Source organism: Sinocyclocheilus grahami, unplaced genomic scaffold (genome assembly GCF_001515645.1).
Source record: "Sinocyclocheilus grahami isolate Dianchi unplaced genomic scaffold, SAMN03320097.WGS_v1.1 scaffold932.1, whole genome shotgun sequence".
Lineage (NCBI taxonomy): Eukaryota > Metazoa > Chordata > Actinopteri > Cypriniformes > Cyprinidae > Sinocyclocheilus > Sinocyclocheilus grahami.
Genome location: NW_015506111.1, coordinates 312,851 through 338,701, shown reverse-complemented (window position 1 = coordinate 338,701; position 25,851 = coordinate 312,851). Strand labels below are relative to the sequence as shown.

The window sequence follows — 25,851 nt, the reverse complement described above, 5'->3', positions numbered from 1 at the left end:
TTCAACACACTTCAGCAATAAAAAAAGACACACAAATGTTTGTCTAGAGTAATTTGTGCTTATTAGTACGGTTGAACTGGATCATCGAAGGTCAGAAGCAAAGACATTGGTTAATAGAATGGGATTAAATACATAAAGCATATTTGTGTTTAACATTTAATTATTGCAGGTTTGCGTCATATTCTGAGTTGCATTATTTTTATTCATTTTGAGGAATACTGAATCTGTGTATTTTTTGTGAGTGAGTGAGATGAATTAATGCAGATTCATATTTATTTTAGAGCTACAGTAACATCTGATTTCTCTCAACATGGCCACACCAGAGCTGTCAATCAATAAATTGGGAAAAAAAGTAACTCAGATATTCTCTTGTAAATTAAAAAGTAATGCGTTACTTTACTAGTTACTTGAAGAAAGTAATCTGATTACGTAACTCGCGTTACTTGTAATGCGTTACCCCCAACACTGTCTATATATAATTATTTTTTTCTATTTATTTTTAACATTAGTATTAAACGGTTAAGTATCGCTGAATCATCACTCATGAAGTCTGCATTTAAAACTTGAATGACTTCAGTAGTTTGTGTTTTGATCAACCTGTTTTTCCAGATTATGACGGCTGAATTATGGAGTGTAATGCACTGAATGTGTCTGACTCAGACCGACATCTCATGACACGTTTCATTATGTTTATAAATAATTTCATAGCACATATAAACTGATAGGTGTGTGTTTGATTGACAGGTGCTGAACTGTCAGGCTTTACACACAGAAGTGCGCGCGGCCTGTGTGGATTATCTGAGACAGAACAGATCTAACTATGAGCTGGTGAGATCACATGAAATGCATTTTACATTCATATATATTCATATTTTGCATACATGCATTCACATGCAAGCATATATATGACAAGTGTATTAAAGCTTCTTTGTTTTTTCTCTGTGTGGTAGTTTATTGAAGGCAATTTTGAGAAATACATGGAGAATTTACAGGATCCTCAGGTAAAAAATGGAATAAATAAAACATTGTACATTCATGCAGACGCGCTCATCCAGCATGCTTTAGCTTGAACACAGATAAACTTCAATTTCTTATTAAAACATAATTTTCAGTTTTGGCTTGGTTGTGATTGCACACTATTTTAATATTAAAATGTAAATATTTTCTAAACACTTTCTGTTTTTCTTCTATTCCTCCATCTGTTTAGAGCTGGGTTGGACAGGTGGAGATCACAGCTTTGGCTGAGCTCTATAAGTGAGAATATTACATTTATTTATCTATTTTAGCTGCATATTTGAGGTATGAACTGTGATGATGTTTGCTGTCTTGTCTACTATTACACTTCGGACAGTGATTTTATGGCCGGCCTTCATGAAGTAGCTTTATTGGCGGTCGTTATTGATTTTTAAAAAGCTGTGGCCAGTTGTGCATTATGTTCACTTACATAAATTCGATCACAAGTGGGATTTATTGGCAGTAAAAAAACATCTCATTCGAATTTGTCATGCAATCAGTTTTCTTGCTCCTATAAATGACGTTCCTGAGGGGAAAGTGATTACATTGCAAATTGTGAAGTGCAAATACATCATATCATCAACAAGATTATCAATGCATGATACAATCTTTCATCTCAATCTTTTTTATTTCTTCATCTCTCAATCTTAATTGGGTTGCATTACATTATATGTTTGGATCATTTAAATCTCATCTTACTAAGACATATTATTAGAGATATAGAGTGAAATTACTCAGTTTGGGCATCTGAATAAAACTGAGCCTCCCCCCCCCCATATTCTCACTATATCAGACTACATTAGGTCTGTAAAAATGACTGAAAAACTAAATTCGAATTTTCTACTTAAATATGATAAAAATTTGAATTATATTCAAATTTAAAAGGCATTATTTCAGTTAGGGGGAAAAAAGCTTTTGGCTTCTCTCCTGAGGCCACAAGAGGGCGCATCGAGCAAAATATTATGCACATTTCTTCAAAGCGTAATAAAATAACACGACTATCTTTGAAAAAAAGTGCATAATGTTTAAAATAATGTTTATAAACTATATATAATTAATAAAGTTGCTTAAACAATTAGAAAAAAACAGCACCATGCATGTATGTATAGTTTAATACAAAGGACCGAAAACCGATCACAAAGAGTACTTTCTTCATTTAAAAACTTGAGATGCCGTGGGATGGGGGAAAACCGCCATAACGTCTTTAGACATGGCTTTCTAAACATGCCGCTCTTTTGTGCGAGACGCGAGTGCAACGCTGATAGATATCCCTCTAGAAAATGTGATAAATATGCGTTCTGTGTGAACGGCTTGGTTTCAGTTTTGCCGTAAACAACATCATCTCCACACTGATGCTCTCGTTTTCAGCAATATATTGCATGAACAACGTAGCAGCGTTGCATCTACTGGGTTCAACTGGATAGGCTAACAAAAGCATTCAAATGCAATTAAACCATATTTAATGAATAAAGTTGCTTAAACAATTAGAAAAAAACAGCACCATGCATGTATGTATAGTTTAATACAAAGGACCGAAAACCGATCACAAAGAGTACTTTCTTCATTTAAAAACTTGAGATGCCGTGGGATGGGGGAAAACCGCCATAACGTCTTTAGACATGGCTTTCTAAACATGCCGCTCTTTTGTGCGAGACGCGAGTGCAACGCTGATAGATATCCCTCTAGAAAATGTGATAAATATGCGTTCTGTGTGAACGGCTTGGTTTCAGGTTCGCCGTAAACAACATCATCTCCACACTGATGCTCTCGTTTCCCGCAATATATTGCATGAACAACGTAGCAGCGTCGCATCTAGTGGCTTCAACTGGATAGGCTAACAAAAGCATTCAAATGCAATCAATGACACGTACATCGTCATCGCATCTCGTGCGCCGCTGATAGGCTGCCTGACGGCTGACGCAGACCTAAAATTCCAATGCAACGATTTTGCATTCGAATGTGGATTTTTTTTTTTTATTCAACGAATATTCGAAATTCTAATTTATTTTGACAGCCCTAGACTACATGTGAAATAAAAGCCTGGCTTCACGTGGTAAAGTGTGTTTTTATATTACCAGTTTGTTACCAGTGATTTCTGATGGTGTAATAATTCTTTCTTCCAGGCATGATTTCGTTATTTTCCAGGAGCCTGATCAGCCCCCTGTTAACATCACAGAGAATGGCTTCACTAAAAAGGTGCAGACATGCTGTCATGCAAGATTTTTAGTCTTTATATTTTAAAATGTAAATCAGTTCATTTCCATAACACGATTTCTCTTGTCAGGTGCGACTGTGCTTCCTCAACGGAAACCATTATGACAGTGTTTACCCACAATCTTTTGAGAAAAGTGCTGCTGTGTGTCAATGTGAGCGCTTCTCTGTTATTTAAAGATATAATGCTGCTGTATACTTTCAATATCAGAATTACACTAAACTGTCTCTCCATCTCTAGCGATCCTGTATGAGCTGCTGTATGATCGAGTGTGTGGCGCCGAACGCAGTGTTTTAGGTTCGTGTATGAAGGGAGGGAAAGGACGAGATAAACTGGATTCGGAGGAATGCAAGAGCAGTGAAGAGTCTGATCTAGAGGAATATGAGTTCTGGTATGGATTTGGACATGTTTGCACGAGACGTTTTCTCTCACAGTATCATTAGTGCAATGTTATATCATGTTTTATGATCTAGTCAATCCTCATAGATAAAATCAAATCCTGCCTGCCCTTGATTAAAGAAATAGTTCACCCAAATATACAGAATTTGCTGGAAAGGTACTCGCACTCAGGCCATCCAAGATGTATATGAGTTTGTTTCTTCATCAGATTTGGAGAAATGTGGCATTGCATCACTTGCTCAGCAATGGATCCTCTGCAGGGAATGGGTGCCGTCAGAATGAGAGTCCAAACAGCTGATAAAAACATCACAATAATCCACAAGTAACAACTTGAGAATCCAAAAAAATCAAATCCATCATTAAGATGTTTTAACTTTAAACCATCACTTCTGGGAAAAATACGAGTCCATAATCCATAATAACGCTTCCTCCAGAGAAAAAGTGCATCACCTGTTGTCTCTCACATCAAAATCCAGCCACATATTTGTACTGATCTGTTTTGGCTTGTAAACAGTGTTTAATATGTGCAGATTTCTCTCCTGATTCAGACTAAATGCGTTTTTCACTGGAAATAGCAATATTATGGATATTTTACTGAGAACCAACATTTTGAAGTTATAAACATCTTAATGGTGGATTTGTTTCTTACAAACACGCAGCTTTTGGCTTCTCCAGATGTTAACTGATCGCCGTAAACAACATCATCTCCACACTGATGCTCTCGTTTTCAGCAATATATTGCATGAACAACGTAGCAGCGTTGCATCTACTGGGTTCAACTGGATAGGCTAACAAAAGCATTCAAATGCAATCAATGACACGTACATCGTCATTGCATCTCGTGCGCCGCTGATAGGCTGCCTGACGGCTGACGCAGACCTAAAATTCCAATGCAACGATTTTGCATTCGAATGTGGATTTTTTTTTTTTATTCAACGAATATTCGAAATTCTAATTTATTTTGACAGCCCTAGACTACATGTGAAATAAAAGCCTGGCTTCACGTGGTAAAGTGTGTTTTTATATTACCAGTTTGTTACCAGTGATTTCTGATGGTGTAATAATTCTTTCTTCCAGGCATGATTTCGTTATTTTCCAGGAGCCTGATCAGCCCCCTGTTAACATCACAGAGAATGGCTTCACTAAAAAGGTGCAGACATGCTGTCATGCAAGATTTTTAGTCTTTATATTTTAAAATGTAAATCAGTTCATTTCCATAACACGATTTCTCTTGTCAGGTGCGACTGTGCTTCCTCAACGGAAACCATTATGACAGTGTTTACCCACAATCTTTTGAGAAAAGTGCTGCTGTGTGTCAATGTGAGCGCTTCTCTGTTATTTAAAGATATAATGCTGCTGTATACTTTCAATATCAGAATTACACTAAACTGTCTCTCCATCTCTAGCGATCCTGTATGAGCTGCTGTATGATCGAGTGTGTGGCGCCGAACGCAGTGTTTTAGGTTCGTGTATGAAGGGAGGGAAAGGACGAGATAAACTGGATTCGGAGGAATGCAAGAGCAGTGAAGAGTCTGATCTAGAGGAATATGAGTTCTGGTATGGATTTGGACATGTTTGCACGAGACGTTTTCTCTCACAGTATCATTAGTGCAATGTTATATCATGTTTTATGATCTAGTCAATCCTCATAGATAAAATCAAATCCTGCTTGCCCTTGATTAAAGAAATAGTTCACCCAAATATACAGAATTTGCTGGAAAGGTACTCACCCTCAGGCCATCCAAGATGTATATGAGTTTGTTTCTTCATCAGATTTGGAGAAATGTGGCATTGCATCACTTGCTCAGCAATGGATCCTCTGCAGGGAATGGGTGCCGTCAGAATGAGAGTCCAAACAGCTGATAAAAACATCACAATAATCCACAAGTAACAACTTGAGAATCCAAAAAAATCAAATCCATCATTAAGATGTTTTAACTTTAAACCATCACTTCTGGGCAAAATACGAGTCCATAATCCATAATAACGCTTCCTCCAGAGAAAAAGTGCATCACCTGTTGTCTCTCACATCAAAATCCAGCCACATATTTGTACTGATCTGTTTTGGCTTGTAAACAGTGTTTAATATGTGCAGATTTCTCTCCTGATTCAGACTAAATGCGTTTTTCACTGGAAATAGCAATATTATGGATATTTTACTGAGAACCAACATTTTGAAGTTATAAACATCTTAATGGTGGATTTGTTTCTTACAAACACGCAGCTTTTGGCTTCTCCAGATGTTAACTGATGCACTGGAGTGGTGTGTGGATTATTGTGATGTTTTTATCAGCTGTTTGGACTCTCATTCTGACGGCACCCATTCACTGCAGAGCATCCATTGCTGAGCAAGCGATGCAATGCTACATTTCTCAGAGTGAGTACATTTTCAGCAAATTTTCAGTACTATTCCTTTTGAATTCTGCTATATATGACTTTAATGTAACTCAATATTTTGGTCTTTCCAGGTCGAGTGAAGCCAGAGAAAAGCCTTCCAGACCGCCGCAGAGGGTAGTTTTCTCTCTCTATTTATATCTCTCTTTCTTGAAGATTGAAATCACATTGTTTCTGTTTTTTGGATGATACTCTGATATATTGTGGTAACAAAACTATCTCTGCACTTCAGGGTCGTGGGAGGGGCCAATCTCGAGGGAGGGGGCGTGACCTTCTCTCCACTAAGGCGCAGAGGTCCCTAAACCCCGCCCTCTACAGGAATGTAGAGTATGACGTGTGGCTCCGTTCTAAACGACGTACTTCATCTCCTTTTTTGTTACTCTTTGGAAATGTAGTTCATATTTTGTTAATATTTTGAAAAATATTTTTTAATAACTATGTGTGTATTTAGTTCAGCAGCAGCGGGATTTCTGCATGGCTGTAGGAATGCAGTATTCTGTCGGAGATAAGTGCAAGGTTAGCAATATGTGCTGACATTTTTACATTTTTAAGCATTTGAAGACTTTATTAAAAAGTTGCATTTGATTAATACAGGTACACTACCGTTCAAAAATTTGGGCTGTTTCAACCACAAACTTTTGAACGGTAGTCTGGTATTATTCTTTTTTTTTATTTTTTTTTATTGCCATTTTTCATTAATTTGACACTTACAATATTGTGCTATATATATTTGTGATTTTTTTTTTTATCACTATTTTTGTTCAGTTTGAGCTACTGAAAAGTACTATCCAAATGAAATGTATTATTATCTAACTGTCTCGATTTTGTTCTCTATTGTCGATCTTTCTCAGGTGCAGCTGAATAATCGCTTTTATAATGCTTACGTTCAGGAAGTCAGTCCTGACAATGGGCCAGTCACTGTGTTTATTGGGGAACTCAACAAGCAGTATGTGTTTTTATGTGTTTGTGCATATGTGTAGGTGTTTTCATAAACTCCACCAGCTACTATTTTTAAAAAAGTGGTATGCAGTATGTATACTGTGCATAGTATGTTAATTTTCTGTATGAAAGGTATGGCCTAATTCATTCATTTAACATACAAACTTTTGAACGGTAGTCTGGTATTATTCTTTTTTTTTATTTTTTTTTATTGCCATTTTTCATTAATTTGACACTTACAATATTGTGCTATATATATTTGTGATTTTTTTTTTTATCACTATTTTTGTTCAGTTTGAGCTACTGAAAAGTACTATCCAAATGAAATGTATTATTATCTAACTGTCTCGATTTTGTTCTCTATTGTCGATCTTTCTCAGGTGCAGCTGAATAATCGCTTTTATAATGCTTACGTTCAGGAAGTCAGTCCTGACAATGGGCCAGTCACTGTGTTTATTGGGGAACTCAACAAGCAGTATGTGTTTTTATGTGTTTGTGCATATGTGTAGGTGTTTTCATAAACTCCACCAGCTACTATTTAAAAAAAAGTGGTATGCAGTATGTATACTGTGCATAGTATGTTAATTTTCTGTATGCAAGGAATGGCAGTATGGCCTAATTCATTCATTTAACATATTAAAATATGCAGTATGTAATTGATACTACATCTAACACTCTTGCTTGTGTGTTTAGAGAAACTGTGCCGTTGTTGAGTTTGCGTCTTCCATCTGAAGAGACTCAGTCATGGCAGCCAGTGGCAGAAAAGGGCAAAAGACATGCTGCACCAAACAACAGCACACAGACATCCTCTGGTACGTTCTTTCCAAATCAAAAACACATTCGACTGATGTAAACTCGCACACGCTCAGTGTTCGGCTGTAGGAATGCAGTATTCTGTCGGAGGTAAGTGCAAGGTTAGCAATATGTGCTGACATTTTTACATTTTTAAGCATTTGAAGACTTTATTAAAAAGTTGCATTTGATTAATACAGGTACACTACCGTTCAAAAATTTGGGCTGTTTCAACCACAAACTTTTGAACGGTAGTCTGGTATTATTCTTTTTTTTTATTTTTTTTTATTGCCATTTTTCATTAATTTGACACTTACAATATTGTGCTATATATATTTGTGATTTTTTTTTTTATCACTATTTTTGTTCAGTTTGAGCTACTGAAAAGTACTATCCAAATGAAATGTATTATTATCTAACTGTCTCGATTTTGTTCTCTATTGTCGATCTTTCTCAGGTGCAGCTGAATAATCGCTTTTATAATGCTTACGTTCAGGAAGTCAGTCCTGACAATGGGCCAGTCACTGTGTTTATTGGGGAACTCAACAAGCAGTATGTGTTTTTATGTGTTTGTGCATATGTGTAGGTGTTTTCATAAACTCCACCAGCTACTATTTATAAAAAAGTGGTATGCAGTATGTATACTGTGCATAGTATGTTAATTTTCTGTATGAAAGGTATGGCCTAATTCATTCATTTAACATATTAAAATATGCAGTATGTAATTGATACTACATCTAACACTCTTGCTTGTGTGTTTAGAGAAACTGTGCCGTTGTTGAGTTTGCGTCTTCCATCTGAAGAGACTCAGTCATGGCAGCCAGTGGCAGAAAAGGGCAAAAGACATGCTGCACCAAACAACAGCACACAGACATCCTCTGGTACGTTCTTTCCAAATCAAAAACACATTCGACTGATGTAAACTCGCACACGCTCAGTGTTCGCATCGGATTCTTTATGCAGAATGGGAGAGCAGAGGAAGTCGGAGGTCAAACAAAACGCCGTCTCAGTCGGCACCCAGCGGCCGTGTGCATAAGCAGCACTCCTGGCCTCCGCAGGCCACCCCAGATGACACAAGAAACAAGTTCAGACGGTCCGATCAGCGCAGCAGTCCTGTGTGTGTGCTTCCAGAGGAGAAAGAGGAAAGCGCCATTTTGGAGCTTCTGCACAAAGACGAGCACAACTTCCCCTCACTGGGAATGAGCCCCCAAACGGTGAAGCCATTGCTAACGCATTTATATTTGAAACACATAAAGTGCACAAAGTACTTCACTTTTGATGACGTTTCCTTTAAATTCAGGCCACTGCTAGTGAGGTCATAAAGAAAGGAGGGGAAAAGAGAGGCTCCCGGAAGAAGGACCAAAAGGAGCATGTCTCAGAGACAGGTGAGCGGTGAAGCTCCGTCCCCTTTTTCCAGTATGCTTTTATTATGTATGATAGACTAAAGAAATTCTGGGCTTGTAACTGACGTCAACTACCTTGACATGTTTGCGTTTTTATAATGTATACTTATACCTATGGTTTATATATAAGCTTAAAGGGTTAGTTCACCCAAAAATGAAAATTAGACTGTGTTTTACTCACCCTCGAAGCATCCTAGGTGTATATGACTTTCTTCTTTCAGACGAATCCAGTCGGAGTTATATTAAAAATTGTCCTGGCCATTCCAAGCTCTATCATTGCAGTCAGCGGGTGTTGCAGTTGAACGGTCCACAAGTCGTCAAATAAAGCGCGCATCCATAATAAAACGGGGGATTAATAAAGGCCTCCTGTAACAAATCCTTGTGTTTTAAATTATCACGGTTATCAGTATTATCACGGTATTGTTAAAATGAGTTAACACATAAATCCCTTCAAGTTTTTGTATTTAAAAATCAACAAACAACAAATAAAATTACTTTTTGTTTGCATAATCACTAAAACAATAACATTACCAATGATGTTCGGATTTTAAATGACAACTTGACTGACAACAGTTTAATAGCATGTTGAAATATCTAATGTAAATGTTCAAATAAAGCTTTGAAAAAGTTTCATAAAAAGGTAAATCTCACATTTCAGTCTTTAAATAAAGAAAAGAAAAGTCAAAATGATAATTGATTAATAAATTTCAGAACCTTCAGAGGTACATTCATATATTCATTTGTATAATTCCCTTAGCGCTCTTTTAAAACCTCCCAGCTTTTCCGCCCTGTTTTCACTCAAAACGAAACTACTCTGCTGCTGTGCACACGTGAGACTGTTACTTAAAACTGAACGAGTTGTTCAAATCGCGGTAATCTAATACGGTTTTAATGATAATTAAAAGATGAAACGGTAATACTAACCGTGGGGAATTTTATCATGATTTATCGTCAAACCGGTAACCGTTACATCACTATATGCTAGTCTCTCCTCTTGGCTTATATTGTAATCCTCTGACATTTTTCTTTGCAAATCTTCAGTTTGTACTTCTAATTCGTGACCGGTGTTTTGTTTTGTTTTCTCGCCGCGTTCATCACTAATCACGCAAGACCGACGTCTTACGTCATCCGCCGGCACGGTTTCCGCGTATGACAGATGATGGAAGTGATAGAAAAGTGGTTATTACGTTTGAAATATGGATATTTTTCTTACAAAAACACATGGATTAGCTACAGGAGGCCTTTATTCATCCCCCGGAGCCGTGTGAGGCACGTTTTATTATGGATGCGCGCGCTTTATTTGACGACTTGTGGACCGTTCAACTGCAACACCCGCTGACTGCAATGATAGAGCTTGGTATAGCCGGGACAATTTTTATTTTTAATATAACTCCGACTGGATTCATCTGAAAGAAGAAAGTCATATACACCTAGGATGCTTCGAGGGTGAGTAAAACGCATTTCCATTTTTGGGTGAACCTAACCCTTTAAATATATAGCAGCATGGACAGACATTTTCAGTTTAAAAGGAAAACAATCTCTGTAAGACTTAATGCACTGCCTTTATATTGATAATTTAGCTAATGATATTTTAATTCATGTTTAATCATTACTCTGAAGTATTTTTTTGGCTTTCAGAAACACCCCAAAGGCCTGTACAAAGACAGAGGAGCACCACTGAAGAAAAACAAGGAGTGAGTTACATTAAGTCATTTACACAGACCACACTCTACTAAACCGATTCAGATTGGTCTTTATTTAAACTGTAGACCAGGGGTGTCCAAACCTGCTCCTGGATGGCCACTGTCCTGCAGAGTTTAGCTCCAACCCTAATTAAACACACCTGAAGCAGGTAATCAAGGTGTTTAGTCAGAGATTAGGCTTGTTCGAGATGAACTATGCTAGCCTGTCACTGGCTGGCGAGAGTAGCTGCTTGCAGTCGAGGCGGAATTAAAAGCGGAGACGTCAAGTTGGACACGTTTTGCTCCCGTTAGTGACGATCTCGCGGTGTTTGCATATATCACAGATGAAGTTAATTAAATGAAATATTTGTCAAATACACAGACGTTTCAGAAACGTTTTTATGAGCAACAAAAACACTATTTATATACTGCTTAATACAGCGCCTTCTGTTCATAAATAGTTCAACATAAACATATACTATTTAAATACCAATAAAGTGGGGGTATATATGCTTTTATCTGTTTTTTTTTTTTGATAAACGTGACTCAATATAACAGTGCGAGTACACTAAAAAAGATTTTACTGTTATAAAAACACAGATTTGTGCATTATGAATTGAATTGTTAGATGCAACACACGTTGTCCTTGTCATCACAGAATCGTCATCAAGGCTTTCGCAGCCGATTTTGAGCAACTGCAGCGCCTGACCTAGGCGGCTGGTCTCGTTTTGCTCTCGCGATACTTTGATGGCACATGTGATCGTAAGGCGGCTGCAGCGCCGATGAAAGTCGGACAAATTTTCTAACCAGAATGCATCACTTTTGTCAGGCGACAGCCGATCTTTGCGGTGCCGCATGAAGTCGAACAAGCCTATTGTCTTACTATAGGGAGATGAAAGGGTCTGTATTACCGTATTGACCCGAATATAAGACGATGTTTTTTTCTAGGAAATACATCTGAGTGTTTTTAAAAAGCCTGGAAAAAGGGGGTTGTCTTATATCCGGGCCAATACGGTACTTACTATTGGAAAAAGATAATTGAAGACAAAATGTGTTTTACTGAGAAAAAACAAGATTTGGTTTTTAAAAAGCCTTTTTTCCAAAAGGTACATCTGGAAAAAGGGGGTCGTCTTATATCCGGGCCAATACGGTACTTACTATTGGAAAAAGCGGCTAACTTGGATCACGTGTCCCTTAATAACCAATCATATTACAGCCTTGACGTCATTGAATTTCAGTGAGTTGTGCAACACTCAGTCGCCGTTTACGGATCCCATAGGACTTCTCCTCATCAGTGACTTCTCTTATAAAACAGCATTTTCTCCGTGGTAAACTCTAAAAAAAATAGTTCAATCCAAAAGTATTGTTTAGTGTAAAACTTGAAGATTAGCAGATAGACTGTCGATTCATTAAATGATAATCCATTACCTCTAAAAAGCTGTTTATTCAGTGTAGTGATGCCTCTCCTCCATTGACATCCATTAAAAAAAACAACCTCTGGTCTCCTTTCCCACGTACTGCCAGACCGGAAGCATTAGCTTCAGCCGTTATGCTTTTTCAGCTAATGGTTGCAGGCTTGCCTTCTAGTGGCTTTGCTTTAGTCTCATTAGAAACTTACTGGCAAGTGTGTTGGAGCTAAACTTTGCAGGATGTTGGCCGTCCAGGAGCAGGATTGGACACCCCTGCTGCTGTAGAAATTATGTCTTTGAGGTTCTGACAAAACCAAGTATACTAGAAAGTGTTGTAGTCCTTCACACCTGTGGTTCGCAACCCTGGTCCTGGGCTGTGTTTCTCAAAAGCATTGTGAGATAAGTTGATCGTAGAGACTGTTTTTCATACGTCGTTGAGTTTGATTGTTGATGATTTGGCATGATCTTAGATTGGTTGGTTCTTCAAAGTTCATTCTGGTGTTGCTGTCATTGCAACAGGTCTGTAAACTTAAACCTGCTCGGGAGCAGGCTTATTTTATGTAAACCGGATTAGTTTGCATATTTTTAAGCTTTGATTGATACTTAAAATCTGTCCCAGCCACTGCTACTTTATTACAAGAGTACCCTACAGATCCAGGGACAATAACTTAAAATAATAATAATTAGAAAATTTATTTGAAAATAATATAATGATGTGTAGTCTATAATACTATAGACACAGCCGGTTTTACTCTATGAAATATATATTTGTGATAAATGATTTACTTTGTAATTGTATTGGAGTCTTACACGCAAGCTATACAGTTAATCTGAGCCGTGCCTAAATTTGAGTGTTGACCGCTATTATGGGAGTGGCTTGATGGAGCGCAGGAGATGCAGATAACATGATCTTGATGGCTTAAGAAACTTGAATTAATGCTGTCATGTAACAAATCTGCTTCAAAGATTAAATTAAATGAATTGCTAATTATAACATTTAAATAAAAATGTAACGCCTGTACAAATACAAAAAATTGTGAATATAAATGATTGGGAATCATGTAAATAAAAACAGTGCACATTTCAATTATCTATTATAACATTTATGTGCTAATAAATGCACATTTATTATCCGCTTGGCTGTTTCCTTATAAAGGTCCAGAGATTTGTCAAACTTTTCGTCAGGTGTCTTTTTTTAATTATATGATGTCATTATGTTGCTATCTTGCCGCCAGCCAATTGTTGCATTGCATTACTGATCGTGGTTTCGAGTATCGATACATATGCCCTTTGTAGCGAATCAGCTCATGGGGAAATATGAATAATTAATCATAACTAGTTATAATTAATTATAAATATTTAGATCCGCTGTAGATATTTACTTGACCTCTCAGGGTCAACTGTCTGTCAATTCTAAAAACGTTAATTTCCTGGTTAAGGGAAATAACTTTCTTACTGTACAACTCTACACAGAGCTTGTAGCATAAATCTGCATGATTAGAGACTCCAGTTATGAGCAAACAATGAACAATGTCAGGTGTGATACAAGTAAGACTTTATTAACTATGTGAGGCCTTTAAGGTCTGAGAAGATTCACGCCTCTCAAGATGGGCTTGTCCAATGAGAAAGGCCGGAATCCCAAGTGGGAGTTTGGAAATACTGGGGAGTTTTATGATTCTTTGTGTGGAAGCATGGTCATTTGCATATGGAACTTGAATCGAAATTACTAAAGATTCTCAGGACACTAATATATTGCCTATGTACCAACATATAATATACACTCTCGTTTAGATCATCAGAAGAATAATTCATAGATACTAAACATGGTAGGATTACATATAGTTAAGATGACAGAAACGAGTGGTTCCATCATAAGCCGGCATAAACAATATAACGACAACATACACAATGACCTGAAGGTTATGTGTGTTCATTCAAAGAAAGGTTTTCCTATTAATTAATTAGAGAATAGTACATTTTTGGGCATTGTGTGTCTTTCCTAAGGGTAAATGAGGTGTGAGTTTTCTCTGCTTGCATTCCTTTGAGCAATAAAACCAGTGATATCAGCCTTAGTTGCCATGGAATCAGAGGCCTGTTATGCTTTCCTGGGGTGTTACGCATTTCGAGGGAAGGGTCCATAGGTCCTCATATGGCTTGTAAACTGAGGGGTGTTACAGAGTATTTGTTAAATATAGCTAACAAAATATATATTGTGTGTTTGATTGGTCCAGACGCTACACCTTTTTGGGGAACACAAGAATATGCAGTAATCTTAGACAATATAATCCAGATATTTTAATCAAATCCACAAATTCGTTTGAAGAACCAAATATGCCAGCGGTCAGTTAGAAGATCTGGAATCTTTCAAATAATCTCAGATGTATTAATCAAGGTACGAAGAATGGACCCCTGGACAACCCTGCACATTTTGTCTCCCTAATCAAACACACCTGATTCAACTCCTTATCGTGATAGTAGAGATTTCAAGGCCTGAAATTGTTGTCAGATGAGAGAGACATTCAAAATGTGTATTGCTAAGGGGTACTGTAGGACCAGGGTTGGGGACCACTGCTTCCCACCATGTTCAAGTGCATGGCAACAAAACAAGCAATATATCTTTCTCAACTCTGGACCCTGAGGTCCACTTTCCTGTAGAGTTTAGCTCCAAACTTAATCAAACACACCTGAACCAGCTAATCAAGTTAGTCAGGATTACTAGAAAGTTACAGGCAGGTGAGTTTGATCAAGGCTGGGGCTAAACTCTGCAGGAAAGTGTGAGAACGTTGAGAACCCATGCAATGTATTTTGCCCCTTCCTTGTTGAAGTTGTTTTGAACTAACCAGCCATTGGTTTATACTCTATTCTAGATAAAGGTTTCTGAGGAGCCAAGGCAGAAACCTTCTTTAACAATAAAAGAGAAAGTACTGGATAAACCCTCCCCTGCCTCTCTTTCTCCACTTCCTGCTGTTACCGTCTCATCTGACCCCAAAACAGCCCCATCTTCTCAATATGAATCCGCTAAAGTCCCCGCTCCTAATCAGTCTGCTCCCAAGGCAATTAAAAAGACCCCTGTCCCACCCAAAACTAGCCCTGCTCGAAGGCCATACAACAGTCAGTTTGCCCCGGTGTCCACTTCAGCCCCTTCACTGTCCATCGCTGTGGCAGGAGCAGTCTCTAGAAGCACCCCTGCCATTATTCAGTCTACACCTGCTCCAAAATCTACCCAACCCTTATCACAAGCTGTCCCAGTGCCTACCCTAGTGCTCCCAACACCTGATCTTAATTCCCAGCCTACTCAAACGGCATCTCAGATTACCTCGGTTGCATCTCAAATCACCCCTGTCGAAGTAGCTCCTGCTATCCCAACTCAAACTACTCTGGACCATTCTGGCTTAGTACCTTGTGCCTCTGTAGAACCAACCCCGTCCATTCAAAGTGCCCCACCATCTTCTATTTCCACTCCACCATGTATACCAGCCTCTGCAATACCTGTTTCTGCCCCAGCTCAGGTTCCTGCCCCTATATTAGATGCCCCAGATCAGTCTTCTACCACCCTTCCCATTGATGGAAGCAGTGGTCCACCAATTGCCCAAAAGTCTGTAGACCCTCATACGACTGTGACACCAATCCTTCTTCCCCATGCTCCTCCTACCTCCATCTCTCCTTCCTCTGGTCCTGCCCAAGCTCCACCTCCAGACTTACCTTCACTCAATGAATCAGATCCACGACCCTGTGAAACATCAGCCATGCCTGCCTCTAGTAAGTTTCATCCTAATTCAATCTTGGACATGGCATTGCTTGAAATGCATCTTATTTCAGAAGTAAAATTGATTGCAAATGTTGACCTTTTAGTAGACTCAGCCGATCAAAATTCCATGAGTTCTCACAGAAAATCTCTTGTCCATCAGGTGTAGCACCTGCTTCTGACCCCCCATCCCAACCCCAACAACTCCCCTATCCTCATGTCCAATGGTCTCAGCTCCTTCAGGACCCAGTTTATCCAGGATTCCCCAAGAACGAGAAGGGAGAGGTGGAACCGCTGCCCCCCTATTCCTTCTCCCAAAAAGGAGAAGACCTACCGCAAGGTAATAAAGACCCTAGTGATCCATTTTATACTGTATGTAAAAAAAGAAAAATAAACTTTCCCTTCTACCTCAACATTGATTCAAGCAGCCAAATGTTAGACTTTTAGGTAAATTGTACTTGAGCTGTTTGTTGTCTTTGTTGCTATGCCACCCTTATAGTCAGTTTCAGTACTTATGAGTTGACATGTAATATACCCTTTCAAATATAGGCCATTATTCAACTCTATTTTGTCTGTCTTCATCATAATGATTTTAATCTTTGAAACGCATTCCGTATTATTTCAGATATGAATGTCCTCAGGTTCTTCTTCAACCTCGGTGTCAAGGTACACGGTTTGAGAACTCTTCTTTGCATTTATTGCTTTATTAAAGACCACCACTGTTTATGGAATTACATAGTACTCCCAATTTCCACAGGCATACTCTCAGCCGATGTTTCCTCCCATCGTATATCTGGGTGCACTTAACCAAGCCTATCAGATGCACCTTAGAGGGCCTCCTCCTTCCTCGGACTCTCCTGCTAACCCCACTGTGGCTTCATGGCAACCAGAAAACCCTTCTCCTCCTCAAAATTTGAGCTCCATCCCTGACACCTCATTGGACAGCCATGCTCCCATTGCACCTGTAGCATCTGGTAGCGGTCCTGTTGGTCCCATAGAGTTGGGAGCATACAATGATCATCCTGTATCCATTCCAATGCCTCTGCCACCAAGGCCACCAATGACCTGGCCAGTTTCTTCTGGTCCAAGTAGCTATGCTGGGTCGTACCCATCTGGCCCTCCAGTGCATTTTTCCCCACCACCCTATCCACCCCCTGGGACTCAGATGTATCTGCCGTCATCCATTGGGTACCACCGTATGCCACTTCCAATGCCTCTTGAGGCCTTAAACCATGGCCCTCATGGTCGGATGGATGTCTTGCCGTTTGTTCCTCCATCAGTGGACAGAGGTCAAGGGAATGGCCAGAGGTCTGTAAATCCCCAGTTCGGGTCCTTGCAGAAGACCTCTAGCTTTCCTGGAGGCCAACCTCATTTGAGTGCTGGTGATTTCAAGACTGTAGATATTCCCGTTTCAGTGGCCACAATGGAACCTCCACCCTTTACTGGACCTTGTTCTGTTGTACAATCTTTTCCGATTGGCCCCCTGCAAGGAGACATGGTAGGATTGACCCCTTTTACCAATGGGAACTTAGGAAAACAAGGGGGAGTCTTTCCACAGAGCCATCATGCTGGTCCTATCGCAGAAGACCCTTCTCGCTCCATTCACCCATATTCTCCTGATGATAACTGGTCTGTGGAAGAGATGGAGTATCCCAATGTAAATCTTAGAGCAACTAAGTCCTTCTACAGCCAGTCCTACAGGGGTGGAGGAAGACGGGGCCAAGATGACAGAGGAGGATATCGAGGCAGGGGCTACCGAGGCCAGAAAAATTATTCTGGCCGTGGAAGACAAGATGAACAATCGTCTTATAGACATTTTGGGAGACGAGGTGCAGGTCCAAGGGTAGTGATGCAGTTACCATACCCGTGATGCTGAAATGCTGGATATACACTACTTTTTGGTTTACAGTTATATCAGATACACAAAATCTGTTGTTTTGAGTTTATGGGTGGCTTTTGGTAAATGGTATTGATTAGGAATATATCCAATGTTTTTAACAGTTTTCTGGCTTTTTCTCCCCTCACATTCTTGATTTAAAAAAGTACAGCGACTGTTTTACCTGTTCCTATTTCACTAAACCCTTGTGAAAATGTAAATGTGTGTTTGCATTGGTAATGAAATCTAATATTTTGTTTTCTTGTTGCACTGCCCTTACATGCACAGCAAAAGGGAAAAAATATTGGTTTTATATTGATTTGAATGTATAAAACTTTTCATATCTATGTGCACTTCCTGTAAACACTGAAATCTTTTATTTACAACTTTTAATGTGGTTTTTTTTTTAGACTGGTCCTCAGAGGACTGTCTTAATCAGAATGTTCCTGAAAAACTTGTAAACAATTCATCTTGTGCTGCAAGGTGAGCATAATGGTGTCAGCATATCACCTGAGATGACAGGAAAAGTGCCAGGAAAGTGCCTTTTTTTGTTTTGGAAAATGTGGTTTTCGTTGAGTTTCTCACTGCACCTTTATTGCACTCTATCAACCTCCTCCACAGGGTTCTAGGGTGTCTGCTGAATGAATGTTGATGCAAAATGCCTGTAATAAATTACATTTCTGATCCAAAGATGTAGTTTTAACACCAAACGAATAAAAGATTAAGAATGTCTTACTCCATTGTTGCCTTTCCATTTTTCAGTTGCAGTTCCCTTCAGTGACTATGTATTTATATATTTAGCTGGACCAGACCAGACTCTCTTGCCTTATCATTTGTCAAATATGGTCTTCAGAGGAAAAAAGTACATACAGAACGATGTATTTTGACACCAAATACAAGCCAAAGAACATCTTTCTCAGCTGCAGTCTTTCCATTTAAAGTCAGTTTATTACAAAACAATCTCACTGCACAGACGCGTCACCCAATATCATTGACACAACAGATTTTGTGTAGCTGGTAGTGCGTTTTAATATTGAACCGCTTCTAATTGCATCTTCACAAGACTGCAGAATGCAAAAGCCTAATTTTGAGAAATCAGGTTATTTAATATGATGTAACACATCGTGTAACATGATTAAAATATTTTATTCAAAATATACAGTTGCATGTTTGGCGTGTGTAAATTGGTTCGCACCACTTTGTGATAAGAAAGAACTTCAGTTGTTAATGATAACGATAATTCACCCAAACACAAAATGTTTTTTAAATAATGTCCTCTCCTCACAAGTTTGGCTTCATGTCAGAGGATACGTCTTGTCTCTTTGTTGAATCGCACCAATGGCTGAGAGGAGAGGAGTGGAGCAGAGCTGTATGTTTGAAGTGGTGATGGTAATTCATCAAACATACAAGTCCACAGTGCCAGCGCTTGCTGGTCTGATGTCATATTGAGCAGCTAAATTTCTGGAATTCTGTGAAATGGAATCTTCAGTCATCCAGGAAGAAGTCGTCTCCACTCTTCTTTTGTTCCACATCCTTAAAGGCGAAAGCAGATAACAGTTTTGTAAAAAACGGGTACAAAGCTACTGGCCACACTTTGATACAACATCAAGACCATCAAGTCAACAACCTATTTAGACAGCATTTTTGGAAGTCACAGAAGCATGAAACCCTATTATGAGGCCCAAAAATGCTATCTAGCTAGGAAGCTTCAGTTTTGAGATGGTTGCAATCCAAACACTGAATTTTCGAAAAACCTATTAAATGACAAAAGCACATAAAATGACTAAAACTTCACATTAAATAAAGCCTCAAAATACACACATTTCTAAAATATTAAATTCTAGAACTGTTTTAAAGGTGTAATACTAATCAAAAACAGTTAAATAATAATAGCATTGCATTTCAAAAAGAGCTGAAATAAAATATTAAAGACTTACATTTATTTAGAAATGTTGCCTTGTCAACTGAACAAGTTTTAATTGAAATTCCAAAATTACTATAACTGAAATAATAAATTAAAGTGAAATTATAAATATATTTACACATACACACACATATAAGTTCAAGTTGTAAAATTACTAAAACTGAAATAAATAAATATAATAAAGCTAAATATATATATAAAAAAAAAGTTTTAGCAAATTCAGCACAATTCAATCAATGAGATTCAATTCATTTCCTTATTTTAATGTAAAGGCTTTTCCTAAATGCATCTTGGCTAAGACAAACTCCTTAAGACTGTTTATCATACCAAGCAACTTGAAAGTAAACACATTAAATACATGTACATGCTGCCTACTTGGAATATTACATTGCAATGTGGTGATAAATAATTAAAGAGCTAAACGTGATGCATCAAGAAAACGAGCGACTCATTACACTCCTAAATAGCAAATAACACCAGAATAAGACTGGTGTACTCTTGTATTAATTTGATTGAAAATCTATTCAGGGTAGGGCTGGGAGATATGGCCAAAAAATTATCACGATAATTTTTTTTTTCATATCAGTCGATATCGATAATTATCATGATAAATGTCAAATTTTTATTTCTTTCAACTTAATGTGAAAGACGGTTAATTGTGGTTTTAAACTATTCTTTATGGTCAGAACATGACAAAGACTTCGTTTTTGTATTCTTTACACTTTTCCAGTCATTTTTCCTTAACAAAATATGTATCTTAATTAAAAAAATTATTTCTTAGTTCTGCACGTTCTAATGAGTGACATTGTTTCAAATCAAGAAACAGGTTTGTGTTGCCTGTTAATATTAATAATAACATTCTCTTAGAAATAAACATTTGATCGTAGCTTGAGTTAGGATGCAGATGTAGATTTGTGTTCATTATCAAAATCAGTAATATAGATCTGTAAAAACTGTAGCAATCTCATTTCTATATGGTGAAATTTAATTACTCTGACTGTTTGAGGTGTTTTTTTAACCATAGGTCTTCCATAACATACATTTAGATCATGATAATCACAGTTAAAACCACAAATATAGCACCTCGATACCATGATAAAAATATAATATGGCTTCTAGGTATTTGTATGAAAAACAGTAGTATAAATACATTTAGTATAAACGCATAAATGCTATAGCTTATTCACAAAAAATACTGTGATTATATTCCATTACTCCTCTTTCAACACATTTAATACATGTCTACATTAATAATATGTGACCCTGGAGCTCAAAAGCAGTGTTAAGTCGCTGGGGGATATTTGTAGCAATAGCCAACAATACATCGTATAAATCAAAATTATCAATTTTTCTTTTATGCCAAAAATCATTAGGATATTAAGTAAAGATCATGTTCCATGAAGATATTTTGTAAATTTCTTACCGTAAATATAACAAAACTTAATTTTTGATTAGTAATATTCATTGCTAAGAACTTCATTTGAACAACTTTAAAGATGATTTTCTCAATATTTAGAGCTTTTTGCTCCCTCAGATTCCAGATTTTCAAATAGTTGTATCTCTGCCAAATATTGTCCGATCCTAACAAACCATACATCAATGAAAGCTCATTTATTCAGCTTTCAGATGTTGTATACATCTCAATTTCGAAAAATGGACCCTTATGACTGCTTTCGTGGCCCAGGATCACATATAATAAAATTCGACACGAATATCCACATTTCTGACACTCCTCGCTGAATTCAAGCGCTTCACACTGGATCTCACAGCGCTGTTTGGCCGAGACTCATCAGCGAGTAACGCATCTGCTCTAGTGAACTCGCCTTGTGCCGCTGTTTGAACTTTGAGCCGAGCAGATAAACGAATGGCTTCAAATGACTAGTGCTCTTTCGTTCCGCCTTTGCCTCATAAACATTATATTGAACATTTATTAACCTCGTGTTATCGTTTTTCGAGGAAATTTATATCGCGCGATAAGTATCGGTATCGATTTATCACCCAGCCCTAATTCAGGGATATCAAAAGAAAAATGTTCTCAGAAAAGAATATTACAATCCAATAAAATAGGATTAGATTTAGAATTTCAAAAAAAAAAAATGTTTATGATTAAAATGAATCATTTGTTGGAATGTTAACTATTTTGGACTGGTGTGAGCTGATTTTTACCTCCTCCGTCTGGTCTGAGGCCTCCTGCAAGCATTCTGATGAACGTGGTTTTGCCAGTTTCTGAAAGAGGAAACCTCGTTTAGTGGACAATAAATGAAGCCACAATCATCTTCCTTTAACACGGAGCAGCATCTCACTGTTCTCTCCCAGCATGACCATGATCTCAGAGTCGGTGAACTCTCCTTCTGTGATGCCGAGCGTGAAAGCGTCCATGCTAAAGTTACAATTACATAATAATATTTCTACTTCAATTTGTTTTTGTTTGTTTTTTTAATATAAACATCATGGTGGCTGTCATAAAATTTTGAAGGATTTATTTAAACATAAATTAAACATTGAAGAACAGTAAAATGTATAATTACTATATTATATGGTGCAGATATTTAGCAAAATGCCCCTCTCTTCAGTTTATTTTTCTATCTGACTAATGAGTTTATGGTCACCAAATATGTTTTTCTGAGGTAAATGTGTCGTTACGTGACATTGTTTACAAGATGTTATATTGAGGTCTTTGCGCGGCTGAAACACTGATTGAGCGATTACACGAGACAGGATACGGATTGTAAAGTTGTACTCTTTCTTTTAACTTACCTTCGGATGTTTAGTCATGTTTATTTTGTGCTGAAACTGGTATTAATGTGGAGGAGATGATCAGTTCACGTCTTGTACTGCAATACAATGGACATAAATTGAAATCTGAAACTTTGTTTCATATTAAAAGTACCAAAGTGCTTATTGCGATATATTGGATGGGAAGTACCCTTCAACGTTCAGTCCATTAACTGAAAACAGGCTCGATTAATATCGAGATATCGATATTTTTTACCCAGCCCTAATCCATTGAGAAACTAGAAACTAGATTTGAAGTGTATCAGTCAAGAATTCACAGCAAAGAGACATGTGAAGCACCAGCTGAAGCTGGACGTTTGTACATTTACACTAAAATAGCTTTGACCAGATAAAAAATTCTATGGAAGGCATGGAGTAGATTGTGTGCATTTTGTTTTTCTGCAAAGGTTTGATCATGTTGAACATTTAGAGACCTTAAAAATGTGAGCATCCCATATGATACTGTATAGTGTTAAATTACTAGCTTTTCAAGGAGATAGTACCACTGATTGAAGACAGAGAGAAATACAATGTCTATCATTGCATTTTGCTGTCAAATCTTTAGTGTACAACAGTAGTAATTACAAGTGCAGTTTTGTGTGAAACAAACATTTGCATTTTTCTTTTTGCTGAATACATACATGAATATAAACATGCACTGAACAGACAGAATCACAACGAAGGGTCGTTCAATTACCTTGATACAGATTCCACAACCAATGCAGAGAGACTCTGAGTTCCAGACGATTTTACTCTGAGGTGTGACCTCGATACACATCTTACCTGAGAAAACACATGAAAACACATGAATGACACCAAAAACCTGCACCGAAACTGAAATCAGGCGAATTCAGCGGGCGATCCTTACCCATGCGCACCACCGGACAGCTCTTCTTGCACCCTTGAAGACATTTCTTGGGCTTGCACTTGTCATGGTTCACGATAGCGATTCTGGTGTTCTTCTCGGCCATTTGGCTGGTTTGATGTCGCACAGCGGCGACACAGATCTACAGGAACAGATGAGGTCTAGACCTCACTAGAATAAGAGGGAGATAAAGATTTAAACAAGCTAATAATTAGGGTTGCATGATATACTCAAAGCAAATGTACAAACTGCAATATGCATAATCACAACTGCTTGCATTAACTGAATAATTGTAATAGTTTTAACAGATTAATAGTTTAGTAATAGTTTTAATAAATTAAATTGATTTTAATACATATGAAAACTCAGAGTTTTAAGTCATGCTGTCCATGATTTACTGCCCAAAAAATGAGAAATGAATGGAGTAGGGGTGCTTCGATTGATCGGCTACCGATCACTATCGGCCGATAATCGCTTTGGGATGATTGATCGGCGGTCTCTAAAAAGGCAGATCTAAAAAAAAACGATCTCAAGCTGATGACGCTGCCGTGAGAGGTTTGGCCCGACATGCAGCGGGTGAAATAATTATATAATGCTGAATGTGAGGTACTTACCTTCATATTTCTTCATTAAAGCTGCAGTCCGTAACTTTTTTGGTTAAAAATGATCCGAAATCAATATTTGAGCAAGTACATAACCAGCCAGTGTTCAAAACTATTTCCTTACTTTAGCCCGATTCACAACGGTTATCTTATAAAGAGTGCATTCTTTCACTGCATGATTCAGTCTGTTAATATGCATTACGAATGATCACATAATTCAAGATAAGGGGGTTGGAAAATGTATATATTTATATCAATTAATATAGTTAATATCACACAAAGAGTGCCGTTTAAAAAAAAAATCAGCATGGTTACAAATGTGATATTGATTTAATACAACAGTTCAATAAACTAAGTTAATATCAAGAGACTTACGTTTTAGACACCGTATTGGCTGTTTTTGCGCTATTTCGCCAACAGAAAACATTCCAAACACAGCGCTGTTTTGCGTCTCTGAGCAAAATCAACCGTGTAAATGATTCGGTTCATGACCCACTTACTGGCTGATTTAATTTCACAGTATCTTTTAATTTTTAAAATGATTTAAATATCACTATTCAACATTTCATGTTTAAAATATCAAAACATTATTTATGCATTTGTAACTGCAGGTTAAAGTGTAAACACATCTAAATGCCACTTCATATGCAACTTCTGCAAAGATTAATTTTATTGATACTGATTTTATTTGTTTAGTAACAGCCTAAATGTAGCACTGTTATAATTGCCTGATTAAATGTAAGAACTTGACTCAAAAGATGATGCACACTTTTAGTAAAAATGGCTTTATAAAGGTAAAAATGCCCATGAAAGGTAAAAATCAATCTAAAATTATTGGAAAATATTAATTCATGTCGCTGCTGTGAACTGACCACACAGAATATGAAGGATATCCAAAACTTTAGGAGTCAGCTGTCCACAGTAAGATATCTGCACAATAACACACTCAGCAAATATTGTATTGTTTTGGTTTTTTTTGGCTGGTAGAAGTTATAAATGGCCGGTAGCTTAAAAATTTAGTAGCCAAATTGGCTGGTGAGTGAAAAAGTTAATTTCAATCCCTGATTATATTCCTCTGGGAATGCAGGAATTTACCTCAGAGACGTTCCCCCCTTTATTTGGGTAGCAAAGATGGCGCCTGAACGCGTGACGCAAAAGGGACGCGACGCGATCGAAAAGCGCCGGACGCATTCAGAGCGCGCCGATGCCGGGCAAACGCGAACAGCGTGTGGGTGTTTACTGTTGTATTTTACCCCCTTTTTAAGAAAATGATGCTACATTTATGTTAGCTGTGGAAACAGAAGTAAGAAGACACTGTGGTGCGAGTGTTTTTCAGTGCCGGTGAGTGACTGCGGTTTGTTTTGCTATAAAGATTACGTTAGCTGTTTTTGATTAAACTACCTTGTGTTATTGTCAAATTAAATCTTCTAGTCGTTTTTACTTTTGAAAATGTGTTTATTATGTGGTAAGGCATATTTGTCATGGTACTGTGAGATATGTGTATAAATACGCCATACAGTTGAGTTTTCTTAGCCATGTTCATATTAACGTTACATGACTATATGTATGTGTGTGTGTGTGCGTGTGCGTGTGCGTGTGCGTGTGCGTGTCTGTGTCTGTGTCTGTGTCTGTGTCTGTGTCTGTCTGTCTGTCTGTGTCTGTGTGTCTGTCTGTGCGTGCGTGTGTGTGTCTGTCTGTCTGTCTGTCTGAGTGTGTGTGTGTGTGTGTGTCTGAGTGTGTGTGTGTGTCTCTGTGCGTGTGTCTGTCTGTGCGTGTGCGTGTGTGTGTGTGTGTGTGTGTGTGTGTGTGTGTCTGTCTGT

General features: G+C 37.8%; 2 protein-coding genes and 1 long non-coding RNA gene across 5 annotated transcripts in view; 2 read left to right on the top strand and 1 right to left on the bottom strand.

Annotated features, from left to right (window-relative positions):
* LOC107564414 (OTU domain-containing protein 4-like) overlaps positions 1-18,612 on the top strand; it is a 20,994-nt gene extending 2,382 nt beyond the window's left edge. For 2 of the 3 annotated variants that reach the window (XM_016249505.1, XM_016249507.1), the window contains exons 2-19: positions 745-828; positions 951-1,001; positions 1,208-1,254; positions 3,138-3,210; positions 3,299-3,380; positions 3,467-3,617; positions 6,094-6,136; positions 6,252-6,375; positions 6,471-6,535; positions 6,871-6,965; positions 7,652-7,770; positions 8,714-8,964; positions 9,051-9,135; positions 10,792-10,847; positions 15,112-16,003; positions 16,153-16,329; positions 16,615-16,655; positions 16,747-18,612. In XM_016249505.1, the coding sequence (XP_016104991.1) occupies positions 745-828; positions 951-1,001; positions 1,208-1,254; positions 3,138-3,210; positions 3,299-3,380; positions 3,467-3,617; positions 6,094-6,136; positions 6,252-6,375; positions 6,471-6,535; positions 6,871-6,965; positions 7,652-7,770; positions 8,714-8,964; positions 9,051-9,135; positions 10,792-10,847; positions 15,112-16,003; positions 16,153-16,329; positions 16,615-16,655; positions 16,747-17,859 (3,549 nt within the window). In that variant the 3' untranslated portion in view covers positions 17,860-18,612. The remainder of the gene's footprint in view (positions 1-744; positions 829-950; positions 1,002-1,207; positions 1,255-3,137; positions 3,211-3,298; positions 3,381-3,466; positions 3,618-6,093; positions 6,137-6,251; positions 6,376-6,470; positions 6,536-6,870; positions 6,966-7,651; positions 7,771-8,713; positions 8,965-9,050; positions 9,136-10,791; positions 10,848-15,111; positions 16,004-16,152; positions 16,330-16,614; positions 16,656-16,746) is intronic. The other variant, XM_016249506.1, reaches the window with a different exon arrangement.
* A 585-nt stretch (positions 18,613-19,197) lies between these two features.
* LOC107564415 (uncharacterized) lies at positions 19,198-23,707 on the bottom strand. The gene is made up of 4 exons (XR_001606224.1): positions 23,433-23,707; positions 23,262-23,347; positions 19,685-19,690; positions 19,198-19,207 (listed from the first exon to the last, which is right to left on the bottom strand). It is a non-coding gene; the product is annotated as an uncharacterized lncRNA (long non-coding RNA).
* A 1,480-nt stretch (positions 23,708-25,187) lies between these two features.
* The window catches only part of LOC107564421 (anaphase-promoting complex subunit 10-like), a 5,253-nt gene continuing 4,589 nt past the window's right edge, over positions 25,188-25,851 (top strand). The window contains exon 1 of the mRNA XM_016249514.1: positions 25,188-25,372. The gene's annotated coding sequence lies outside the window, so the exon portion shown is untranslated. The remainder of the gene's footprint in view (positions 25,373-25,851) is intronic.